Consider the following 19,596-nt stretch of genomic DNA (forward strand, 5'->3'; position numbering starts at 1 on the left):
ATAAACACAGACCGAGCCAGTTAACCAATGAATTGCAGGAACGAGGAGGAATGAGAAGCAATGAGGTGATCTAAAATATTTTAACACATTTTCCATATATTAGCCCTTGGACTAGTTGTGTTTTGCTTTCTCACAACAGACACAAGTCAGTAAAAGTCCAAAAGGAAAGTCTGAGGTTTTACATTTCTGTTTGTGGTACAGGAAAAGGGTTACGATCTCAGTGGTTGATTCAGTGAAATAACATCTCTTTTATACACATCTGCCTAGCAAGTAGGGCGGTAGTTAGAAATACCCAATCTAAAGCAGTAAAGATTTGCTGGCAAATAGCAAAGCATTTTCTGCAGAGACAAAGTCGTTATATTGAGTAGTCACTTTGAATGCTTAGGAGTTACTGTCAAATATCCAAACACTGTGGAGTTAGAGTGCATTTATTATTTTGTCAAGTATTTAACACCCTGGGAATTGACTCTGCTGCGTATTTCATATCCAAGAAGGCACGATAACAGTGGGCTTAAATAAGAAGATACTTGGCAATGGTAAGTGATATTTTTATAGCAAATTATTTAGGCATTGTGCAGTCAGCTATTTTTATGTGTCAGTATGTATGGCTTTCAACTGTTTTAGAGAATTTAAAAGAGGAAACAGATAAGAGGTAAGACCAGAAGTGTTACACAAACTATGTATATGTCTGTCTATTCACTGTCATCACTGTCTTGCTTTTAAATTATATGAGAAATCTGAGGTAAATTATTGTTGTTCAATAACTAGCACTATGATTTGTAACAGAGATGGTCTACATGGAAGTACCTTAATTTAGGACACTTTTAGTTTTCTGTATAATATTCCTCCTAGTTATCCTGAGACATATAAAAGCCAGCAGAGTGAACCAGAGATATTTGTGAGTTCATAGCTTTCTTCAGTTTTGAAGGCCCCTCTCTAAACCTGCAATGTTGTACGAGGCAGAAAAGAGACAAAATCACAAATCAAATGATTCATTACTTTAAAACATTTTAAATCCAGAAAATCTCTTTCACTGGCAATTAATCTTCATAAATCAAAGAAACAAATCAATTTCAAAACCACATAAAAAAGAGAGACTGTGGGATTTCTTTTTAGCTTTTGCTAAGTCCGTGATGGTTTTTTTTCCAGAACTGTTTCTAACCTTTCTACTGATTTCAACTTTGCTGTGTGACTGCAGGCAATCTTCTTTCAATATTTCATTTTTCTTTAAAGAAACGAGGGAGAAAAATGCATTTCTCTGTGAGATCTGGATAGGGGTAGTATCTAATCCTCTGAAAACACATACACATTTCCAAACCACTTTAGTATTAAACATTAATATGATTATCTACTACATTTTCAGAGCTTAGTTCCAAGCAAGACGTCCAAATGCACTATTTACTTGGATCTCTGTATGAACTAGCCTATACAGGAAATCAGTAAATTGCTCCAGAGTCTCAGCCTCAAAGGGGATACGTATTTGTTTAGTCATATACTATAAATAACATCTGTAGACTTGAAACCTTGCCAGCATTATTAATGCAGTGTTCACTTTATAGTATCCTTTATTATGAGCCTCATTAGCAACTGATTCACACAGTATGAGCCTACAGATTGCTGTCAGAGTGAAGGTGGGGACAAAACTCCCCTCTTCCCTCACTGTGCCAGCCTGTGGCTGTGAACAGATGACATAAAGCTGTGGGGCTGCCAAATTGCTTCAATTTATGCTGAAGGATCGACCCAATAGATGATGGCCTCTTCACCACTTCTACAGCTCTTTGCTATAGAGAGCACCAGCAGTGGGATCTGCTGCTTTTATTTGCCTAGTGCTGTTATAATATTTATGCTGTCTATATTACAATATGACACATATTGCACACTGTAAAATCACTTGCAAGCTTTTTCATATGGAATAAACTTTGTATATGATGAGATTCTGTGTAAGATGAGATAAGTTGGTGTGGGATATCATTACTTGACACCAGCAAATTCTTTTTGTTTTCTAAGTGTAGTTTTTAATCATTTTGTTCTATGTCCCATTAAAAAATTTACTGTCTTTGAGTACTTTTTGTCAGAGAAATCCCCAGCTCAAGAAAGGTGACAGCCACAACTCATTTTCATTGATGAAGACAAGGATTCAGAAATGAGGGAAAGTAAACCTGTGTAAGGTCAAAACAGCAGGTTACTATCAGAGCTGGAAGGAGATCTCTAGACTGAATAGAATGTTCTGTCAGAAAATGAGCTGGGGCAGATTTTTACTGCTTTACAGTGAGTGACATGTCTTAGATGTGGTTGGTAAGGTTCAGTTATAAGTAGTTTACATCTTAGCCCAAGATTAATGTTGAGTCTAAACTGATATTGTCAAAGTCTTACCACTTTTCTTCTACTCATTTTATACACTTAGGGTCATTTGTTTTAGCTAGAAATCAGAAAAACAACTTTAAAACTCCTGTTCTTGTATTCAGTCCCCAAAGGTCTGGATATTCTTACCTCTCAAGTGTCTGTTTGAGTCAAGTCTTTTAAGTTGCGTGCCATGAGTTAAAATATAAGGTTTAGAATTAGTTTAATAGATGACGAAGAAAAAGGAAAGAACCAGAACAGAAATCCTGGGCTTTGTTGGTGGCTTGTCTCGGACCATGTTTTTGGACAATTATTTTGCATTTAAATTCCAGAAGAGGCTGTTTCTTTTGTAAGTGACACAAAAAGCCAAACTGAAACAAAAGATGTAGCATTAATTCTTCTAGAGAGATTATTAGATATTCTCTGGATCCAAAATGAGTCCACATAAAGAAAGGACACTGGAAAACTTGATGTCTCTGAGGACATCCCTGTTCCAATGTCAGGGTCATTTGGTGGCTGCTCTCAGTACATGGCATTGTGTGAGCCTCAACATGCTGGTTTACCCATTCATAGCCATACCAGCTCTTTGTGCATATCCAGGTAGCCTTTCCACAGAGCCTACCCACAAGATAGCCGTGTGTCTGACGGCAGAAAAGTCCGTCAGACAGTCCATTTGCATAGCTGCTCTCGTCCCCTCCATCAGCTGCAAAATAAGTACAGTACCTGTAATCTGACTTATACCTATTTCTTACGAATTTGGGTATCCCTTCCACTCCTTAATGCTAGGGAGCTTAGCTACTGGTAGTGTGGTAGCCCTGGACTACAGACACTGTGGACCTAACAGTGATTTTTCCAACGTTTAAACTGAGGTCATCACAAAAACCCAAAAGCAAAGAAATGTCAGGTCATGCAACAAAGTTCCATGACACCTCCTACCCCACAGCCTCCCATATTCACCTTCACAGAAAATTCTGGGTAAGTGATCCTGAGCCTTTATTGTGCTGTAACAGTAATAGTCAAGCTCTTTTGGACAAATACAGAAACAAAAGAAAATGAGCATCAAGACACAATGTTTAAAAGAAAGAGTAACTAACCCGTGTAACAATCTAGCTGAGGGTATGGCAAGTTTTCAAGATTGGTGGAATAACATCTTTACACTTGTATTTGGTGCTTATCTTAAAAGATATGCTTTAGTTGGAGAAGTTATTGCCACCAGTGTAGGAATTACAAGTTAATATTTTCTTTGACAGATTAATTAGATTAGTTAATTAGAACAACTTTGAGGCTTGAAACGAGTAATTCTGTAGGAAAAACAAAACCCAAGACGAGGAATTCTCAGCTGAGGTCCCTCAGTCACTAGTTCCAAGCTATTTAACATTAGCTACTGCTCTGAGGGTGTAGGGTGATTTCAAAACATGGAAGAAAAGTCATCTCTCAAAGACACTAGATCCTGGACTGTTTAGAACACTACAGCTCACTCCAGCAGCTTCTATCACACCTACAAGCAAGGTGTCATCAGATCTCTTGAGTACCAGAAGCATTGTGTTTTGTATCTTACCAGGGAGCTCTTTATTGACAGATTACACTGCTTCACTCATGAGAAACCTGTAAAATAATCTAGTCTTGCTGTCAACAACAGGGCTAGTGAGCAACATATGTGGTGTGAGTTATGATTAGTGTTAAAAACTACTGTACTGCAGAAGAGCAAGAGAGCTGCCATTAGAGCTTTATGCTGTTATCTTCAACACCACAAATAAAAACCATCTGCTCCACTTCATTCTGATTGTCACAGCCTTAGAGATAAAGTAAACTAGCAGAAATGTGAAGGGTCCTCAAGACTTGTTTCATGCAGTTAAGCAGCAGCCTGTGTTAAGTAGCTTTGCCTCTGCCAGGCACCAGAAATGACAAATCTCAGAAGTAGCTACTTCTAAAACCTTACAGTGGAAATGACAACTGTACTTATGGCAAAGTCATCTTACTCAGGCATAAATATCTAAGAGAAGAGACTGCATAATTCCTCATCAATCAGTGACAACGACAATTAAAAAAACCCCAAGCCACTCAAAAATACACCCACCCAACCAAAAAACAAGCCAAAAAGCTCCACAACACCCTCACACCCCAAAACAAATTGAAAACCAAATGACAAACCCCAAACCAACAAACCTGCAACCAAGACAGAGCCATGCATGCTATCTGTGAAATGCTCAAGTGTAACAAGCCTCTGACTTCAGTGGGACAGAATAAGCTGCTTTAGAAAGTTGTGCCTGTATCAGCATGTAAAATATGGAGGAAATTCTGCCACTGTTACTCAGACAGACTAAATATATTCACCTTGTCAGTACTTTCATTCACTCATAACTGGCTGTTCAAGGAGTGAAGGAGATGGCAGTAGCAATGAATATGGCAGAATCCAACATAGACTCACAATAAAATGTAAAACCAGACAGCTCTAAATACACCTTTTATAGTGAACTATAGAAAAAATACAGAGAAAATTTTCTTTCTTTTTTATATGAAGAAAGTTCATTTTTTCACCCCTTACCTTTTTTTTTTTTCCCTGATAAATCATAGTTTTGGCAATTGATAATTCTCCTTTCATTCACCCTAAAGGGCCCCTTATGTCAGCTTACAGTTCAGGGGAATATAAATCAAGAGGAATGCAAAGTCAGATGAAAAAGGAACATTATGTGACTGGAAATGTGGAAAGAAGAGGTAAAGTCATAACTTTTCAAAATATTTGTTTTAAATTAGAATGACACCATCCAGGGGAGCTCACAGTGTTTTTACTTCTCTGGTGCTGCAGTAAGTTATAAACTGTGTATCGGTCAATGGCTTAAAAAAAACCTGATGGACTGTTTCTTCAGATATTTAGCAACTTCATAGGTGACACAGATATTCTATAGTGTTTCTCTAAGCCCAACAGAATCTTTTATGCATGATCTATATACACAGTACAAAAACATTAAAATAACAAACACAACCCACAACACTTTGCTAAAAGAGGACCATTCTTGCTATGGCTCATACACCACACCATGGCTACAGTCAAATGCTCTTTATACTGATAGTGTTGTACTTTTCCAATCACATGTTCTTAACACAGTACTTAGGTGGATAATATGGACTGCTTTTTCTGTAAACAATGCATTGTGTATACAAACATATTCTTCATGGAGTTCCAGGATATGTTCTCAGGATGAGGTAAAAATACTTTTTAATGGATGTACACTTAATATTAGACCCTCTTCCATGGAACTACAGAAGCAATATTTTACAGCTTATCTCTAAGGTACTGCAGCAAGTAGGGACATCAGAATAAGGCTAATAATCATGCAGAGTGTGAGAGCATGTCATGCGACATAAAACATATATATGGGAAGACAAGGTCTAGGAACTTTTATTAACTGTAAGACAATTCACTGGAAGAGCATCTAGAAGGCTGCAAAGCTGGGTACTGTTATGAAATAGTGAGGTAATAAAGTTCACAAAAGGAAGTGGATCTTTAAAAAAGGATTTCAAGAAAAAGGAGGAGATCCAAACACATGAAAGCAGCATGGGGCTGAGAGAAAGAAGGAACAGAAAAAAGACAAAAGTATGTAGAAGACAGAAGATGACATCAGTACAGAGATCAATGAGAAAAGGATTTTATGGAGACCTGAAAATCAGTATATTTTTCCTGGTACAAGAACTGAACAAATCTTAGAGGCAGCAAATTTAAAACAATTACAAGGAAGTGCATTTTTATCTAACACATGAAACTCATTGCCTCTGGATACTCTTGAAATCAAAAGCTTAATGGGAGCCAGAAATGGGTAAATTACAGTTACATTACACAGGATCCATTTCATCTGCAGAAGGAAAAAAAAATTCTTTATGCTTCCTGGCAAAAGTTAGTTTCTAAGTGATGAAAGGGATTGGAAAGAGATTTACCTAATTTGACATAATACAATACTTATCTATTATGTGACAGCTGTAGCTTCTGCTAAAACAAGACTGTCCAATCATAATGTAAAATGCTTCGACAATTTTGGAACACATACAAAACCTCAGAGCGTCAGCCTACTCTAATCAATAAAGTACTCAGAAGAAACTCTTCCTGAAAGCCAGGAAGAAAGCCTGAAAGCCAGCTCTGTCCTCTTTTCTAACAAGGTAATCCCTTTGAAGCAACTGCTGTTAGCCATTGCTGGAGAAGGATACTGGATTAACCGTGTTTATAGGGTGACTCTGTGCCATGTTGCTATGTTTTGATGGAAGGGCAGACTGAAAGTTGTGAAACCCAAGACAGATGACTAATCCAGTCCTGGCTTCACAGCAATGAGAGGATGGATCTTCCCGTGCAACATAACTGTTGTCTGGAATACGGCAAACTGTGAAAATTAGGACTGTGTTTAAGGCAAAAGTAGTTAATTAGTTTGCTGAGCAATGTAAAGATAGGACAGAAACGATAACACTCCAAACTACTGGCTTTCTTACCTATTAACACAAGCAATGTTTGGAGTTGGGTGGAGATCAGGACTGAGTTCCATCATTACTTACATTTGCTTTGCCCAGTGCTAACATTCTGTTTAAATTTATACACTCCTTTTTGGAAAAGGTTATCACCAGTAGCAACAGGCAAAATATTTAGTACTGAATAGTCTGCATATTTGTCCTCTAGAATCCAAACTTTTGGATATGGAAAATGATTTGGGGGAAAGAGGCATCAGCTCCTGTATCCGCTATGGTTTCAGATACACCTTGACTTTAGTCAGGCAGAAGAGAAGAATTGCCATAAAAAAGAAATTCAATGGCTCCTCTATCCTCTTTTCTCACCTTCAGTAGACACTGACTCCAGTTAATCCATTGTGTGGCAACTAGGACCCTATTCCACAGCAGAAGCATCACTGTACTTGTGAATGGTACTATTTGACTTTTATTCTGAAGCAAGAGTTTCTGCCCCTTCTGCATGTGCCCCTTCTGATTCCCTTTAACTACAGACATGATTTTCATCAACTCATCTCTCGAGGTGAAATCTCTGTCCTGCTGAAATCAAAGGCAAAACAGGTAACTTCAAAGTGCTCATGATTTCTGCTGTCTTCTTCTTCCACATATTAATTATGCTTTATGTTTCAAGTACTTCCTTTCATTTATTTGAACTCTCTTCATTTTACTGCATTCTTCTTTTCCTGTCCCTCACATGAGAGGGCAATAAAGAAACCCAGCTGATTTTCCTTATAGTACCTATTATCTCATAAACCTTTACCAACACAGCTCCTTTGTGCAATGGAAAGTCCATGTAATTGCAGCCTTTTAATAGAAAATTCCAGCCTCTGATCAGTGGTCATTGCTCTTCTTCTGGTACAATACCTCTGAGCTAAGTAATGAAGATTGTCCACAGTATCCAACATCAAAGCATTAGTGCAACATGGCAGGCACAGCAGAGGTTTTCTCCCTCCTTTTCCTTTTGGCTTCTAAAAAAACTGCTCTTCTGTTCACCACTGGGCACTGAACAGTTATTGTACAGAGAAGACGGAAAAAACTGCAAAAGGTTGGAGTGAAACAACATGAAAAAACGGCCCCTCCTTGTGATATTTGTGTTTCTGCTGCTGGCTCTGGCAGAAGTCCAGATTCAGAATGAATAAAACTCCCAGTGGTTTAGGGACTACAATATTCAGTCTATAGTCAGGAAATGCAATAGCATGTGACAATGGGAAGAAATAAAGGAAGATTTCCAATGCTTTTGAGCTTCCAGCTCAATCAGTTTGGATCAAAACTCTGAGGTTGTTGAGATTTTTTGTGAATGAGTTCTCTATTGTTGAACAAAAACATGTGTGTTACAGTGTAAGATGGTTAAAGGGTAAACAGTGTGGGGCTTTAGTTCCTTACTGACATTTCATTTTTACAGTACTGGCCCTATAAATCCCCATTTTATGTATGAGGCTACTGTCCTCTCTATTCATAGAGAGAATCACAGAATGGCAGGGGCTGGAAGGGACCTTTAGAAATCATCCAGTCCAACCCCTCTGACAAAGCAAGTCCACCTAGATCAGGTAAGGAGTTCTTTCCTAAAACATAAAGTCAGGTCCCTATTTTTCCTCTGTTCCAGGAAAACTACTTGGTAACTGTTATTCACTAAATAGTGTTAAATCCTGGTTCTTCTACAAGATTACAATTTTAAAGAGTGGGATGTTGATTGTCATCCAGTGATCCAGGTTAAAAGTGCCCTTTGCAACAGGTTTCCTCTGTGGAACTAATATTCTGAAAACTTGTTGGGAAAATAATGTCAAATTATGTTCTTTTTGTAACTATTTGAAATATAAGCCAGTCATAATTGTATTATCAGGGACAGAGTGTTTCAGGGCTCCTGTAGACACTGTACACCACTTTTTTCCCCCCAGTATGTACATCATTCTGATGGGGTGGATAATTGTCTTCACGGTGCACATTTTATCTACAAGTCACAGGTCCACTAAACATGAGACCATATCAGTGAAACATTTTAAACCTGTTTTATACATTCTCTTTCTCTCTTGCAAGTTCAGTGACAGACCAAGAATACCAAGACCTTCAAGCCACAGAAAACTGAGGGCAGTAGGTGTCTAAGTACTTTCTTGTTGACCATTTCCAAGACCAGACAGGCCCAAGGTATAAAATACAGGTTTCTGTTTACATTTTCCTGAAAAGTAAAGGATTTACAGTTTGTGAGAGCATTCCAGAGAGGCTTCACTATTTGAATAAACTGATGTTAGTGGTTTCAGAGGTAATTCTTTCTTTTCTGCAACTTTTTCAAAAGTTTAAAAATTCCCTATACATCTTATCACACAGCTTCACTGAGAGAAAGTAGGTTTCTGCAGCAACCTTGTTATTTGTCCGTGTGAGCAGAACTGAGAATTGACAGGTGGCAACTGACACATCCATCTGTGTGATCAATGAAAAACAGCTAGGCATGCCTAAGGACATTGCTCCCACAATTGATGGTGGATGTAGTTCAGGCATTGGTTTTTGGGGGAGAGTTGGCACAATAGTAGGATAGACTGTGAACCAGTTACTGTGCAGCAAATGAAAGGTGTAATTGAGGCAGTTTGGAATTCATGGCATAGTTTTAATGTCTTGGATGCTCAATGGAAAAAAACTAGTTTGGTGAGTCCTTGATCAGATTGGATCACAAACTTCCAGTCTAGCACATAAGGGAGAGAATAGTTCAGAATCTTTAGGTTAAAGGGAACATGCCACTTCATGGTCAACAACACAAGGGTTTGGCATTCAAAAGTGGCTCCTATGATGCACAGCTCCTGGAGCAGAAGTGGTCTATGAAATTTTTACTAGCTTAACACTTAAAATATCTGCTAAAAATGACAAGAAACGTGCTTACCATCTCAGCCTCCAGCAGGAAATCCTGCACTTGATTAGCAGATTCTGGCTGCCCTGCTACCTCTCCCAAAGTAGATTGAACCCCATCAATCCTAGGGCTGGAGAGCGATGGGTAAAAACAAATGACAAGCTCCTTAAATGGTCTATGGTCTTGCCTTCTCCGGGTAGCTGGGAGCCTGCTGGAAGCAGTTTCCCCAATACTGCATCCCATTGCTTTTGTTTATCTATCCTTGCTGACATTTTCTTCAATTAGGAAACAATAGCTCCGTTCCAATGTACTGAGCAGAATTACTGAAACTGAGTCACGTGACACCAGAAGAGTGTGTTTTCAATTATTCACTCTGTCTTTTTTTGCCAGGCCTATGAAGAGGAACAGCCTTCTGCAGGAGTCAGGTTTGTCTGCCTCGCTGTTGTAAGTTCCTCCTTTTGAATTTTTCTTTTGCAATTAGGTGTTTTAATTTTTTTTTTTAACAGTAAATTAAACTCTCACAGAATTTCTTCCTCTTTTTTTTTTAGAAAACTTCCAAATCTCTAACTCTTTCTTCTGACTGGAAATCATAGACATCTGCAATAGTTCAGTGCTAATAGTACTGCTCAGTAATGAATCTGACAAAGATCACAAGATCTAGATAAAAAGAGATGCAAGATTCCATGCTCTTAGCACTTGGTAATGTAAAACTCATCTTGTTCTTGCTGGTAAAGTTCTGTCTCTCCTACTGTCTGGTTAACAGCAGAGCATTTGCATTCAGTCTGGGAGCTACACCAAATTATTTGTGTCTTGTAAGTGCTCAGTTTAATACCAAAAATTTGAACCAAATGGGCACAGCTCAAATCATGTATTTTGTTTGCAGAAGACAGACTGAGTTAGGGCTTTTTAGACTTAAAGCTGGAAAAATAAAGCTTGAGGGAATAAAAAAAAGAAACAGAGAAGGAACATTTGGTTTGCATTACAAACCACAGACAACTTCCATCAGGAATGCTGGAGGTATAAGAATGGCAAGAGAAAATGACAGGCAGTGAGTACACTGGAGGAAATGATGAACAGTTTGGGGAACTGGATTTGAAGTAATTGTCCCTACCACTAATACCTTGAATTAAATTTAGTGGAAGATGGCAATGAATTATAAAGCTTCTTTGGCACTTTGTAATATTGTTTTCTATGTAAAATAACATTTTTGGATATTTTTATTGGAAAATTCATCTATGTTTTTGGTACCTCCTGTATTTTTGTCACTTATGCAATCCTGAATCAGCAGCTCTGGAAAGGATATTGCCTTAGTTAAAACTTGGGCTGTGATCTAATACTTAGAGCAAGTATTTAACTGGAAGTCTTCAGGTCTACTGGGTTTATTTTCACCTCAGCGCTGGCTTGCTTTGAGACATTAGGTAAGTTATTCAGGGTTAAACTTCAAAGCTAAGCTAATGGAGCTCTGATGGGGGTGGGGGAGGAGGAAATAGCTGATGCAGCAGCACAAAAGAAATGCTCTCTTTGCATGAGGTATAATTCCTCAGGAACATTGCAGGCAGGTGGGATGGCAGAATGCACTTAGAGCAATGTTACTTTCATTGTTTCAACAGGTGCTTCTACGTGTTCCCAGCATCCCAGATGCTTAGCATAGAGAGGCACCTCTTGGAGTGTTTCATACTGATTACAGTGCTCACTTCTTAAGCTCAGCAGCTTCAGGCAAAGTGAGAAAGGGCTCCTGCATCTCTCTATTTTTCCTTATAGCATGCCAGTTCCTAGAGAGCTGTATTTTGACCATTAAGCTATCAAGTCCTCTGCATACCCATGTGCTTAATAACTCTTTGATTTTTTTTTTCTCTTTGGGGAAGTAAGAGTGCAGTTAATATTTGTACAACATTGAAATCCTTGAATGAAAAGTGCTATTTCTTCTAATTTTTCCCCATAGGCAATATTGTTTAGATGTGAATGTGCAACTTGGGCTCATTTCTGACATTCCTGTTGTTAACATCTAACAGCAATTGCCAGAATCACAGATGGATACACAGATGGAACAGGCTGCCCAGATGGGTTGTTGAGTCTCCTTCTCTGGGGTCATTCAAAACCCACCTGGCTGAGTTCCTGTGTGACCTATTCTAGGTGGTCCTGCTCTGGCAGGGAGGTTGGACTAGATGATCTCTCAAGGTCCCTTTGAACCCTTAAGAATCTGTGAGATTCTGTGATACCAATCCCTATGGCAGACTTTCAAGTGATGTGCATTCCACACACCTTCAAGCAAGTAAGTCTGTTGTTTCCTGCCCAGGTGCTGAAAGGAGTTTCTTGCAGAAGTTCCCATCATCCTAGCTGTCCTATTGTATTTTCAGCTTCACATTCTGGTCTAATGGGCCAGATTGCAATTTTACCTACGTTCAGATACACAAGAAAAGCATGATTCTATGATTCTATGAAGCTTTACAAGATTAATTTCCTAATGCACTGGGGATTCTAACAGGGATTTCCCAACTAAAAAACCTGTAATTGGATGCATCCATATCATGTTAGACTAAAGCTTTAGGCTTACCAAACACTAAACAATGTCTCTTTCTAAAAAACAAACAAACAAAATCTTCCAACATTGAAAGTCTTTACATATTAGTAGGGATAAATGTCAGTCAGCTTTTACCTAATCTACAAAAAAGCACAGAAAAAATCTCCAACTTGTGATTCCAAATTCCACCAACAGTAACTACTTATTTCAGTTCTCAAATTTATTGCTTTAACATAATTCATTGCACTTTTCATCACTGTGCTTCAAAATAATTTACTACATACAGGCTCTGAAAAGTAGGGTCTCTCAATAGTGCAGGAGGGGAAATTAGTCCTAGAGAGGTAAACCCCTATGTGAATCACAAAGTTCATGTGTTAAAGTTGAGCTCCATGTCACACCTTTCCTCATCTCCTCAGTCCTTTTTGTCCTTATGTATAGGCTTAGATGTCCTTTTATTCAGCATGTGCTCTGCATCCCAGGAAGGGAGCGTGGCTGTGCTGTTGGGCAGCCCTACATTCATACTGTGGCTTCATTCAGACATGGTTGCAAATCTTGTTACTCATAAGAGAGGCTACTCTGAAAAAAAGAGAAAAAAGTAGAGCATTCTGTGTACTGAAAGGAATGAAGAATATCCTGCTTCAGTTTGACCCTGAAAGTTTCCCATATGCCAGTGTTGGGGAGGCCGTGAGCGCAGTGACTTTGGTTCCAATGTTCCTATCCAGTGGGGTCAGACTTTTCCACAGAAGTAGAAATCCACAGGAGATCGAGAACACATCAGTTTAGAGGAACTTGACATATTCTCTGAGACCTCTTTGCTGCTTCTGGACAAACTATGTACATTTTTGTTTTCTTCTACATATCCAAACAACCTCAGATTCACACTAAACTGGGTATTTCTCCAGCAATGCCATGTAGCTCCTTTAGACAGGTGCTCAATGGCAGGGTATTGATAACCTGCTTTTGTTTTCCCTGGTTATTTGTATAAGGCAGAAAAGAAAAATAATCCTTGAGATTCATTTTAATGCTGGTTTGGATTTATTATACAAATCTGGCTTGGACAGGACTTTCAGACTGGTGTTTATTGTTGTGGGTGAAAGGAGCCTTTAGAAAATCTGCCTCCTCCTATTTCTGTTTCACCAGTGACTTTTCAGGCACAAAGTGCAAAGATACCTACCCAATTCTGTATAAAGGCAGGGGGGGAAAGCCTCAGAATAAACACAACAACCCAGTTTAGAGTAAAACGTACTCAATTTTACCCTCAATACTATATTTCTGAAGTGCTTTTCAAATAACATGGATTTTCAGTTTTGTGTATAACACCTATAGCAGCTGTGATTTATGCAAATCCTTTAGTTTCAATAGATATTTTCTCCAGAATGGCAGCATACTGTGAAGAGAACAGAAAAGTTTGTGTAATAAATAGGATAATAAAATCCAGTAAGAAAGTCAAAGTAATTATTTTAGACTCCTTTATGTTGAAATTTCAGCACTGGCATATACCTACCAAAATATACTCTGGAAAATCTTTTCTGAGAGAAAAAAGGAAGCAGTTTAACAAAGCTCCCCTTTGTTATCTTAATACACTCATTACTTTACTCATTTTACAAAGGCTCCAACTTTTCATTGTACAGCGTTTCTTCCATTTTCTCTTAATTTTGTTCGTTGAATCGTGCTGCAACAAACCATTTCTGTAATGGGACACTTTCTGATTGATGTACTGGAGCAGTATTCCTTCATAGAGTTCAATCCCTAATCAGATATTCACATTTTAAGTGCTTCACTGGATCTCTCCGTTACTGTTAAATGCATCGTCTTAAGTGAGTTCTGGTCTGCAAAGGTAGGAGTTTTATAGCAGTCTGACATTTGTACTCTCTCATGGCTAAGATCTACTTTTGCTAAACCACTTACAAATCACAAGTGCCAGGCAGGGAACTTAACCTCGACAATTTGATTAATCTTCTTTGAATTATAGCGGTTTCATGAATCAAACTTCAGAAGGAGCTTCCTCTTTCTGAATAATGTTAGGAGGATAGAATAATGCTTTTAAAGTATCTTCCTTTTCAATTGGGGATTTCAACATGCAAATTCAGCAGAAGCCCAAAGGAAGCGGCACAATGGAAGCATCAAAAACATTTATTAAAAGCATTCCATTGTGCTTGGGGAGCACGGGAAGAGAATGAAAAGGTGAAGGAGAATTTAGTAGAGCACTGTACAGAAACAGAATTAGCAAGTCATGAGATATCACGTGGCTGTTCGCAGACTGAAAGGCTCTGTTGATTCGATTTACTCATTAGAGCTTTTCAGTAGCGTAGGTTATTAAGTGGGAGAAAGTGGGGTATATTACAACTTACTTTTTATATTTCCTTTCCTGGATGACATTTAGCACCAGAGAAGTGGAGAAAGTTATTGAAAGTACCATGCCGCATACATGGGAGAACGACAGGAAAAAGAGCAGCACCACCAGCTCCCTGAAGATGGATCGAAAGAGCAATGCTGGCAACAGGAAGCCAAGGAAGTTTCGCTCCATTTCAAGATCACTTATACTTTGCAATGCCAAAAACAGTGACGATGGGTCAAGTCCTGATGAGAAATGCCCTGATCCCTTTGAGATCTCTACCAGTTGGGGTCAAGAGGATTTTGACTGCTGTCCTAGAACACAACTGCCGTTCACATCAGAGACAGAAGACAGTCCACCCGATCCTCCACGTGTGATCACCAGCATGGTCCAGTCCAAAGCTGCAGCTAATGAGAACTGCAACAACATGAGAAGAAAGTTCCTCACCAAGGTAAGCAGCTTGGTGCAGTATATTGTAATGTTTCCCATTGCAGTAGTTTCTAAATGGAACTAGTTAGTATTTCTCAGGAACACAGGATTCTACTTGGTTTCTTTTTCAGAGCCTGTGAGCCTGCAGTGTTCCTGCTCTGTATAAACAGTATGAAAATGTTATTAGCTTCCCTACTGTACTGTTACCCTCTGCTGTTTGATGTTCCACTGAACTGAGTGACTGCTAGGCCACTCGGTGTATTCAGACTAGCAGAGCTGGTGCTTTCTACCTGCAGTATAGTATTCAGCTCAAAATAGAAAACTGTCACTATAGTAAAGTGCATTTGCAAAGTGTAATACCATGAGATCTCACAAGCTATGCAAGCATGAATTATATCAACACCCTGAGGGACACAGGAGATTCAGCAGATGTTCATTCTCTCTGATAGAGGAAGGAGATGGCTCTAAAACCACCAGAGATGTCACTTTTTCTTAGAGCTATAAAAAGTCTTCACAGCCTCATATTACATTATTCTTTAATAAAGGAGTAACGACGTTAACCCTAATGATCTGACTATTTTTTCAGTCTTAGAAACATATTTTAGATGCCTTTAGAAAGTTCCTTTTCAGTTACATATCCTAGTGTTTGCACTTTCTACCTGTTGACGTAATGTGTAAATGTGATATCACTGCATGACATCCTTTAAAACAGTTTGTGTCCTCCTGGCACCTCCCTCATTGTGCACCTTTTATCTGTGCACATAGTGACTTATGTAAAAGAACTGATTCTTTCACCTAAAAAGATTTCTTATGCATTCTATTTTACATATCTTTAATAAAAAATGGCTGCTAGACCTCTACATTGAAACAGTTCTACTGAAACTCAGAATCCCCCCTTATTCCTTGAGTTTCTTGCTAACGATCATAGCATGCAGCCTAATACTGCAAAGACTATAGCAAGACAAGAGTTCTGGTCATGAGATGTTTTAGGCTCTGGCAGAGTTTCAGTATAAGGACAAAACCAAATCAACTTTCTGCTACATTCTGACAGAAAACATATATAGGTGACACTGACCCAAGTCCCAAAATACACTCAGTCACCTGCAAAACCTCAACACCTCCTCCCTTTTGGAAACAGTCCATACACACTCTGCTGTTTTCCTCTTGTGAGTGAAGGAGGAGTTGGCCTCTGTGGACTCCCCCTTCTCTTTTAACAAAGCTGAAGCAATTTCTTTGCTGTGTGTCAGCTGTCTCAGTCTACTTGCTTGCATACCTTCAAAATATGCAGGGCTCAAATAACTGTTGTGATCCATACCCATATGAAACTATCCAGTACCTTCCTGCAAAGTTTAGATCCTTTGCTTTTCTAACTGTCAAGCAGCTCAAATAGGGATCTGGGGAATAGAGTAAATCTCATAACCAATGCCATTGCACAGATAAAATATAAGTGCTAAGAGTATAAATCCACTCTTAGGCTGGAGTGTTAGTGTCACTGAGCAGGATGGGCCAGGAGCCAGGATGGATGGTGACATAAAGTAGACAGCAACCCAATCCCTTACAGCAGTGTTTGGATTGCTTATTGCCATTGTAGAAAATGGGTACATTAAATTCCTTCTCCAGAGCTCTCATAGCAATATAAACCTCTGGAGATGCTACTTGATAATTTTCCATACCTTTCAGGGTTATAGATCAGTGAGCAATTCTAAAAAGTCTTATCTTAGCATACTAAATAGGATGAACTTTGGTAACAGCCATGCTGACCTTCTCCTTCACTGTTGTTGCTGAGGCTTGGCCTTACGTTATGAAAGCAGTGATCTCTGTCTTCTATATGGCATAAACCCATCAGAACAATCTTCCTGTACCATGTGCTTTCAAGAGATTAAGCTTAAAACCTCTCTCTTTAGGAAAGGAGACATGCCCCAGATTAACACTCACTCTCTCCATGTGACACTTAAAAATTCATGATGTATGACTCAGAGTTGAAAGATCCTTGTCTTTGTTCAAGAAAATTGATTCCATTCTTTCCATGGTGTTGCTGAGAATATTTCAGTATTCTTCTGCTTTCCAGTGCCTGCATCCCTGAGCATGACTCCGAAGGTGTTAGTAACTCCCACACAACTGAACAACTTAATTTTTGCTGTCACATTGGAAAGAAAGAGGAATGTTTAAAAGTGCTGCAAGATTTAATGCTCCCTGTGCATTTCTTCTTCAGAGCTAGGGGAGAACCTGGAACATCAGTATTCCAAATACTAGCTCCTGTCTTCTGTTCAAAAACTTAAGTATCTCTCTGGGTCATACTCTGCCAGTTGCATGGGATTCACCATAAGCAATAGACTACAAACAAATCAAACCATTTCAGGACTTCTGCAGATGTATTAGAGGCATGGTTTCCTGATTCCAAAATCTCTAGAACCCCAAAGAACAGCTCTGAGTCCCACAGTCTGAGAAACTAGGTGCTACTTACATTAAAGAAATGAGAGATAAGAGGAGAACTTTTTAAGAGAGGGCATCTAGACATCATGTCATCAATGAAACATCAACAGAAAATGTTGCTGTAGCCGTTGAGGGAAGCACTGCAGCGTGAGCACAACCTATGCTAGATTACAGAGAATCCTCACAGAATCACTTTGTTCTTATTGTACTGCCTGGAGAAAAGACTTTGAGCTGGAACTCAGACCTTTTATACATCGGAGAATTTCAGAAGGCTTTGTTCATTTTAGGTTTTGTTTTCATTCTTTTCAACAAAATATGGCACAGGTTTTTTAACTGGGGGGGACTGAAAGTTGGTGTCACTGCTCCTCAGTCATCTGACCTGTAGCACAGTGCTAGCATGTATGAGTGAAGGGACCACAACCTTGTATCTTGGGTAAATTTGGCTCTTGTGAGGAATATTGCAAAGGTTGGCCACAGATGAAAACAACCCTGACTTGTACCCATACAGATATTTTTGTTTTAAGTCGAAACATCCATAGTCTGCATTTACACCACAAGTGCACCAAAAGGGCAAAGGATGGATATCATTTAACGGGAATGATGCCTGTCGCTTTTACTATGATGATATATGGACAGCACCAAATGACAGGGATTTCAGCTCATAACTGCTTCTTTTAGGCAACTTATTTCCAAAAGTATGTGGCACAGTGGCATGCTCAATGGACTTTGACCTTTCGTCTGTATACAAACTGTAATGGGTGGAAAGAACCATGGTTGAGACAAGATTTAAATAGGACCCTGTTAACAAGTATTCAGTGTTCACTACCTTCAGGACAAAAACTTCAGTCCATGCTATGTCCATGTGAACTATGCAATGACCTCAGACATTTGGTTATTTACATCTTGCCAAAACATGGCCACTATGTGTCACGTAGGGCCCTGTGTAACAGTGCTTAGTGGTTATGTCCTTCTTTGACCTCAGCCTACCCTACTGCCACAGGTGCTGCACTTTGCTGCTGGAGTCCTATTTCCAGTCATTTTTTTGGCACAGAAAGTCTGCTGCCAGGACATACAGAGGAAGAAAGAAAACGGAAGATAATCTGGGGAATGAGAAATGGAGGAATGAGAAACGGAGGGAGAAGACAGAGTGTAATTAAAGACAGGAAAAGAGGAAACAGTTGAATATAGAATACTTTAAGTGAAGTGAGGGGAGAAGAAAGCAACAGTTAGGAGCAGTGAAAGAATCATATCTGTAGAAAAGTACATTACCTAACAGCTCCTTAATTCCTATCAAATGTCACATTCTTCCTTTTCTCTGTGTCCTCAGCATGTTTTGTGCATTTCAACAGCAGCTTCATTCATCTACATGTTCCTTAGCAGAAAGGCAGGTAGATATGTTCTCAATAAGGGCTGTAATTCCACACAATTCACAGCTATTTCTCTCCTTTTGCCTGTCTGATTGTACAGAAATGTAATAGAAGCAAGTAGTAAGTAGAAGCAAACTAAAGAAAAGCTGTATCACAACATTATAGTACACAAAAACTTATGCTTGCTGAGATAGTACACGGGAAAGAATGTCTTAGTCTGATCTATTAATCTGTACATTCCCTTCAAAGTATCTCCTTTCATGATATATTTTAAATAGCAAAGATTTTTTTCCCTTCTCTAATGTATTGTCAGCGATGATGAAAACAGATGATCAGTCTTTTAATTCACTTGATTTCTCTGTTCCAATAGTCACTCATATTGACTATTGGTCATTGCATCTAAAGCATCCTGAATTACCTGGGTGTCATCTGTTCAGCCAGATCCCAGACCACTTAGCTTTCAAGGTGAGGTGCTCTTAGTCTTGTATGAGGTTAGAGCTGGAAAGCCAGCTTGTCCGTGTCTAAACAAGCAGATTTCCTTTACAGTTTGCTTCTCAAAATCAGCAATTTTTGGGTGGCCTGAAAGGAAAAGAAAATAGAAAAATTGTAAGCAGTGTGTGATAGCTTGTGCACTGACATAGCACTGTGAAAGACAGCCTTGTTTCCTCGTGTCATTATAAAGTCTGAAACCGTGCCAGCTGTAGGGAGCACGGATAGGACTAGATAATATCAGCTCTTAGTCTCTGCTGGGTTTGACAGCTACTTCAAGAAGCATTCCATTAACTTTTCCCTGTACCACCAACACACTGGGAAGCATCAAGAGTTACCAGCCAGAGGGGCTGGTAGGAGG

At 39.0% G+C, this 19,596-nt stretch overlaps 1 protein-coding gene across 2 annotated transcripts in view; it reads left to right on the forward strand.

Annotated features, from left to right (window-relative positions):
* Window positions 1–10,055: 10,055 nt before the first annotated feature.
* The window catches only part of IL16 (interleukin 16), a 37,434-nt gene continuing 27,893 nt past the window's right edge, over window positions 10,056–19,596 (forward strand). For both annotated transcript variants that reach the window (XM_061999676.1, XM_061999675.1), the window contains exons 1-2: window positions 10,056–10,104; window positions 14,556–14,968. In XM_061999676.1, the coding sequence (XP_061855660.1) occupies window positions 10,056–10,104; window positions 14,556–14,968 (462 nt within the window). The remainder of the gene's footprint in view (window positions 10,105–14,555; window positions 14,969–19,596) is intronic.

Source organism: Colius striatus, chromosome 7, assembly GCF_028858725.1.
Source record: "Colius striatus isolate bColStr4 chromosome 7, bColStr4.1.hap1, whole genome shotgun sequence".
In the NCBI taxonomy this organism is placed as follows: Eukaryota; Metazoa; Chordata; class Aves; order Coliiformes; family Coliidae; genus Colius; species Colius striatus.